This window comes from Ictidomys tridecemlineatus, chromosome 5, assembly GCF_052094955.1.
Source record: "Ictidomys tridecemlineatus isolate mIctTri1 chromosome 5, mIctTri1.hap1, whole genome shotgun sequence".
Classification (NCBI taxonomy): domain Eukaryota; kingdom Metazoa; phylum Chordata; class Mammalia; order Rodentia; family Sciuridae; genus Ictidomys; species Ictidomys tridecemlineatus.
This window is the reverse complement of record NC_135481.1, coordinates 186,550,949-186,557,991: the sequence shown is the minus strand read 5'-3', so window position 1 is coordinate 186,557,991 and position 7,043 is coordinate 186,550,949. Positions and strand designations below refer to the sequence as shown.

At 43.7% G+C, this 7,043-nt stretch overlaps 1 protein-coding gene across 1 annotated transcript; it reads left to right on the top strand.

The window, feature by feature from the left end:
- Positions 1-5,908: 5,908 nt before the first annotated feature.
- Positions 5,909-6,728, top strand: LOC144378144 (nucleotide triphosphate diphosphatase NUDT15). Its single transcript, XM_078051853.1, has one exon. The coding sequence runs from the start codon at positions 5,912-5,914 to the stop codon at positions 6,407-6,409; it is 498 nt and encodes a 165-aa protein (XP_077907979.1). The 5' UTR covers positions 5,909-5,911; the 3' UTR covers positions 6,410-6,728.
- Positions 6,729-7,043: the final 315 nt, after the last annotated feature.

Genomic DNA, 7,043 nt, shown 5'->3' with positions numbered 1-7,043 from the left:
GGCTGCTGCAGAGCAGTCTCAGGCATTCAGAGCTCAGCTAAGGGGCAGGTATGGTGGCCTCCTCCTCTGGTGTGTGTCCCTCTGGTGGCAACCTGAAGAATTGCATGGGGACTTTCACTTCCACACCAGGACTCACATAGGGGGAGTCCCTACAGGTCCCCAGGACTGAGGCCTGGAGGGAGGGTCTCCCAGTCAGGACCACAGCCATGTCCCTGACAGGGCCCCATGTAAATGCATGCAAGTCACAAGGCATTCAGATCTTGCCACAGCTCAGGTCTCAGTTGGCTCAAATACCAAAGTAGGGAATTGAGCCCTAACAAATGTGAGCAAAGTGGAAATCCTGAGGAAATGCCCTGTGTTGGATCCCACTTCATTTCAGGACTCCTGGACTCTTCTCAGGTGTCACCTGGAACCCTCTGTGTGGCCAAAACTCTGTCCTCAGTCTGTTCACTCTTGGGTGCTCCTGCTGCCCTGTGGCCTCTCTGATGCCATGACGGTCACTCTGCCACCAGGGCCCACCTATGGTCAGGCAGCCTGAGCCAAATCTATTCTAGTCAGAGCACCGAGGCAAGGTCCTGCCCAGCAGAGACAAATGCCCAAAGGCAGCTTCAGACCCAAACTGGCCTTTGCCAGCTTGGGGTCCAGTCTCTGAAGGCCGGGCTCTGCAGCCTCAGAGTCCACCCAGCACAAGCCCTCTCCAGCATGTGTTTTTCTGGACATCATCTGGGTTCCCTAGGGAAAATCACACCTTTCTGGATCTTAGGGATGTGGTTTAATAGTTTTGCTAAAACAAGACAGAGAGCTTGAGAAGGTGCAGGAGAAAATGGACAGTGGAAGAGAGAGATGCTAATTCTCAGTGTGAGCCAGGGCAAGAGCTGAAGGAGAGAATACTCAGCAGAAGTGAGGACAGCCTTGATGTGCTGTCAGTGGACTGGACACAGCTGAGGAAAGAAGCTCTGAGCTTGTGAGTCTCAATAGAAACCACCCAGAGAGAGCACAGGGAACCAGTGCTTCAAATACATCAGAACAGAACCTTCAAGAACTCTGGACTCCTAACCCAGTGTGACCTGCACAGGCTGGGACACTCAAAGGAGAAGAAATTCCTGAAATAATGAGAAGGGAGAATTTCCCTGGAATTTACATTGAAACACTAACACACAGGAAACTCTGAGCACAATAGACCCAGAGCTGGTACAGGTCACCCATCATTTAGAAACCACATTAATTGAGGACAATGAAAACCCTGAAAGGGGCCAGAGGAAATATTCCTATCACGTCGGTGACAATGACTTAGGACAAAGCAGCCCACGCGGAAAAAAAAAAAAAAGCAATCAGGAGTAGATGGAAACACCTGCCAATCAGTGGGATCGCCTGGCTAACACCTGTCAATCAGCAGGTTCTTATGGCCAATCCTAGAATTCAGCCAGGTCCCCTGACCAGATGCAGTGGGACAAGGGACTCTAAAAACACCTTTTTTTGTCCCAAGCCCTTCCCTTCCCGCCATAAGCCCCATAAAATTCCAGTCTAGTTGAGCTCCCAAGCGGTTTCTCCTCAGACCCTTCTACTGTCCACTCTGTCTGTCTGATCGAGATCTACCCAGGGGGCAAGTCTCAAATAAAGCCTCATTCAGTGCCCTTTGAAAATCTGCCTCCTTTGGTCACCACTTGCCTTGCCTCATCTCACAGTCTCCTTCCCTAGACAGGATCAGAGATTGGATTTCCATCTGACATCGACCTTGCTTCAGACCCTGTATTAGGGTTTGGAGATGAGGGTGCCCCAGACTTCCTGTGCTAATGAAGGAAGGTTTAGAGATGAAATGATTAGATCATGAAATCTAGAGCCTCATCAGACTTTGAATGGACTGTCCACTGTTTGAGTGGACAGTCTGGGTATTAACTCTGTATGTGGAATGTGGCTGGAGCAGGTGGTCCCTGGGCCCAGGCCCTGGAATGCACTTCTTCCTCACAGTCTCTTCCCCTCTCTGCTTCTTTACCTGCCATGAGTTGAGCAGCCTTCCCCACCAGGCCCTCCAGCCCCTGTGTTCTTTGAGCACAAAGCAATGGAACCAGCCAAGCAGGGACTGAACCTCTGAAACCATGAGCCAAAGTCAACTTTTCATCCACTCAATTGTTCTTCTCAGCTATTTTTGGCCACAGGGGTGATTGGCACTAAGGGTGGGGTCCTTGCAATAACACTACCTGCCCATGTGGTTCAGAAGCATTTGGAGCTAGTTGTTGAGAGAAATTTGGAAAAGGTTGGTGTTGCAGGACAGAGAAGCCTTACAATGTGGTAAGCAGAGCTTAATGGGTGATTCTCACTTCTGATTCTCAGAAGACCAGAACACTGACAGAAATATGGCCAGTGCTTAGGCAGTTTCAAAGGGGAGTGGGGACCCTATTGGCAATTCGGATGCATGTCATTTGTGTTATATTCTGGCAAAAAAAAAAAAATTGCCTCCATTTACCCAATACCCTGGGAGTTTTTATGAGGCCAAATTCAAAGGTGATGGACTAAGTAATCTGGTAGAGGAAATTTCAAGGCAGCTCAGCATTTAGTCAGAGGATTGGACTTTGCTGACAGATTTTAGTCATGTTTACTGTGCAAATCAGGACCAGAAAGTAGGGATGAAGGTTTTGAAAAACTTGCATTTTACCCACAAATGTGCATGTATAACTAAGGCCAAGAAAGTCTTGGATTTTTGTTTTGTTTTGTTGTTGCTTTTTCTTTTTCTTTTTTTTTTTTTTTTTGAGATTATGGAAACTAAAAGTTGCTAGGTAGTTTGCACAGAGACAATAGAAAAGATGGCTTGAGGACATCTCAGGGATTGGCAACACTACTGGAGATGAGTCACAGGCTAAAGGGTATCAGAGAAAAAAATTCATTTGTGAAGAGACAATGGGGGCCCACTGCTCACATGGGGGGACCTAGGAAATTGTTTCACCATGCTCATTCTCCAGGCACTCAGAGGCTGCTGCAGTTTTGATCCAAGGGGCCCGGGTACTATGCAAGATGGTGTGGAGCCTTGGAATTATCCATATGGAGACTGTTCTGCAGGAATGCAGGATGCTGGAGGAGGTAGGGGTTCACAGAGTCTTCCATAATATTTCAAAGGAAGCCCTGGGAAGCCAGGCAAAGTGTAGGAGGGTCAGAGTCCTGCAGTCTTCCCCTGAGAGTGATGCAGAAGCTGGGAAGGTGAAGCCAAAGGAATTAAGAGCTGCCAGTAATGTGGGCTGACTCCTGAGAACAGCAGCTGGCTATGTGGAGAGCCAGGCTAATGGATACCCCGTGTGCATGGCAACTGGCAAGGCCAAGGAGGCAGAGCTGCCCAAGTGCTTTGGAAATCACCTCTTCCTGCCATGTGTCCCTGACACTATAGGTGGAGCTTCACAAAATGTTTGCCCAGCATGTTTAGGTCTTGCTGTATTTAGGTCTCCCCACTGGGTAGGGCTGGTATCAGCTCTCTTCAACCCACCTCTGCTACCCAAATGAGGCTCTGCCCTGAGTTTGTGCTGTGCAGAGACAACAAGATACAAATGTGTCTGTCATCAGCAGTGATGGTTCTGCTCCACATCACAGACCCACAGGAAGTGTCCAGCTGCTCAGACACAGGTGGAAGCAGGGCTAGCACTTCTGGAGGTGGCTAGAGCTAATGGCAGCAGAGTGTGGAGTCCCGATTGTGGGTTGAATCCCTTTCTTCTCCCCCTTCTCTCCAAAGGGCACCAAGCTGAAGAGCACCAAATTCAAAGGTTCTCTCAACCAATCCCCACAGGACACAGTGTCTGCTCACAGTTCCTGAGTCACCCTGCCAATCAGCACCCACCACATCACCTATGCAACCCTTCTTAAGCACAAGCTTGCAAGCTCACACTCTCTACCCTCTTCCTCTCCGCTCTCTGCCCTTTCCCTCTCTGCTCTCTGCCCTGTTCCTCTTCTTTCTCTCTACTCTTTCTCTTTCTCTCTGCTCTTTGACTCTCCCTCTTTGCCATCCTCCTCTCCTCTCTGTGCTCTCTGTCTCTCCTTTTCTTCCCCTTCAGGCAGCCTCCCAATAAAATCTCTTGGTTGAATCTCCATCTTGGGTTAGTCACTCACCTTTCAGAACCCTGTAATTCTGTTACTTAGGGCTGAATTACCATACTGGCAAACATAAAGCCTACCTGTGTAGGTTAGGAATAACTTTAGGCTTTAAACTAAAACTACTGTAGCAGTCGCTATTGATACTTAGTTTTTTTTATACTTATTCTTTTTTATATTTTTTTTTTAGTTATAGATGTACACAATATCTTTATTTTATTTATTTATTTATTTTATGTGGTGCTGAGGATTGAACCCAGGATCTTGCACATGCTAGGCAAGTGCTCTACCACTGAGCCACAACCCAGCCCCAGTCTTACTTATTCTTGGGGGCTAAAACAAGGTGTATACCTTAAGTTTTATTATTATTATCATCATCATCATCATCATCATCATCATTATTTCAAATGCCCATGAATAGCTTTGTTTCTGTTTCAGCTGTTTTTGCTAGGTGTTTAAGATGAAGTAGTCAAACTGACTTTGTTTCTATCTATTGTTAACAGCTGAGTTTCCATTGGCGTCACTCGTAGGAGAACTTGAGAGCAGCTTCTTAATTCTACCAGTGCCATTTGCACTAAGATGGGTCCAGGTCTTCCTTGACCATGTGGCTTCCCTTGGAAGCATCAGGGATGTCTCTCTTCTCCAATGACCCTCCTCTTCATAGCAAATGCCCTAATTGTCTTTCTGGTCCCCAGTGGTCTCATTAATCTCCCTCATCGGGAGGTTATGTGGCCCAGAGTTGCAAAGCTCTTTAAAAAAGTCCCCTGTTCCCTGGGTTCATACTGACTCAGTGGGCAACAGCCTAATATTGTTTCCTTCTTTCTTTTTTTTTTTTTTTTGGCCCTTTTAATTTAACTTTAATTTTTAAGTCTTGATCTTAAACATCTAGCAAATCTGTCTCACCAGTCTTAAATTAAAAGTCCTGGGGTTTAATGTCTACCTCTCTTTCCTGTAGGTGATGGCTTATTATCTTAAATTAACCCAGGTTGTGTGTTCTTAAAGCAATACCTCAGCAAAACATTAGTAGGCCATCTTTAGACCGTTTATACTGAAACTACAAAATAAAATTAACCAGAGTAAAAACATATTTAGTTCGTGTAAAAGCTACCTTGAATTTTGGCTGAGTTATACATTATATCCCCTGTTTGAGATCCTAATAATTTTGACAAAAACCAGCTTTTGAACACAACTTTAAATGAACTGAAATCTGGCCTACTATGGAGTCATTCTGACATGTAGTGAGATGGGATGCAGGACCTTATCTCAAGTAAGGCAGGGTTCTTCATAAATCTTAAGTGTTCTACTTCTGAAGCTGATCTTTGCTTCTTAAATACTATTTTACAAAGTTTACATAAATTGTTGTTTGAAGTCACATGAATATTAGCTAACACAATATAATATTACATTTAAAACATGGATTCAAGAAAGGCTGAAAGTTTTAACCTTTTGTGGAAAAGTAGCAAAATACATTTTGTTTTACAATATTAACCTTTACATAGATTAGGCTCTCATTAACTTAAAATTACATTTAAATTGTACCCCAGTGAAAAAAGTAACATAAAACTTTATATATCTTATTGATAACAGGTACAGTTATAGAACATTAATGTTTTTTTAAAAATCCCCAATGTTATTCTTTTAGGCCTAAAATTACCAAACAACTTTAGTTTGGAGAACACCAGCTTGATAATGCTCTTTTAAAGCTTCTACCTTAAAGACTTGTATACCTGGAAGATATAAACACATATAATATACATGGAAGAGTAATAGCACCACAATTACACTGATGTTTTTATATTTACCAGGTTTATCTTTTAAAGAAATGACAGTGACCTGCGCTATGACGGCCAGCGCTGAGCCGCCGGGACGGCGGCGGCCCGGGGTAGGGGTCGGAGTGGTGGTGACGAGCTGCGAGCATCCTCATTGCGTCCTCCTGGGAAAGAGGAAAGGGTCGTTTGGAGACGGCAGCTTTCAGCTTCCAGGGGGTCATCTGGAATTCGGTGAGACCTGGGAAGAATGTGCTCAAAGGGAAACCTGGGAAGAAGCAGCTCTTCGCCTGAAAAATGTCCACTTTGCCTCAGTGGTGAATTCTTTCATTGAGAAAGAGAATTACCATTATGTCACTATATTAATGAAAGGAGAAGTAGATTTGACTCATGGTTCAGAACCAAAGAATGTAGAACCTGAAAAAAATGAAAGTTGGGAATGGGTTCCATGGGAAGAATTTCCTCCAGTAGACCAACTTTTCTGGGCACTCCGTTGTTTAAAGAAGCAAGGCTATGATCCATTTAAAGAAGATTTGAACCATCTGGTAGGATACAAGGGAAATAATCTCTAGGTGCCAAGAAGACTCCTTGATTTTATTTTTTAAAAGACAAAAATAAGTTCTAGTCAGGGAATGTAAAATACATACATGTTTCAGAACAACTTCATTTTATCTAAAAATGTTTCATATGATTGCCAGTTTATTTGCATTCTCTTAAATATCTGCTTGGGAAGATCTTTCTGAAATAGGTCATTGTAGTGTATTTCAGACACAGAATGTAGGATAAATAGGGATATTGTGGTTAATCTGCTTTCCATATTTATCTGTGATATTTCCTGTGGTTTGTCATTACAGTTTGCATGGTATAATTACAATGGAACGTACCTTATAAGTGTTTCAGTTCAAATTCAGATATAATTTAAATTCAAACAGTATATCTATAGCAGGATTTATTATGTTTGTTGATTTCTCTTTTTCATTAAAAAAACTTTTTTGGTACTAGATTGTGACAACTTTGTAACTAGAGAGAACAGGATAGGCCAATAAGGCATATTTCCCAGGTTCATGATTGAGAACCTAAACTAAGAGAAGTGAGACAAACCATCTAAGATCTGTACCCTGCCATTAACATGCATGTCGTTGTGAGTGTCTCACTTCCTCTGCTGAGATCCAGTAGGCTTATATGTAAAATGAGAGTACTTTAGGG

Excerpts from the sequence above, each read along its gene's own strand:
- LOC144378144 (XM_078051853.1), top strand. The coding sequence starts at position 5,912 with ATGACGGCCAGCGCTGAGCCGCCGGGACGGCGGCGGCCCGGGGTAGGG.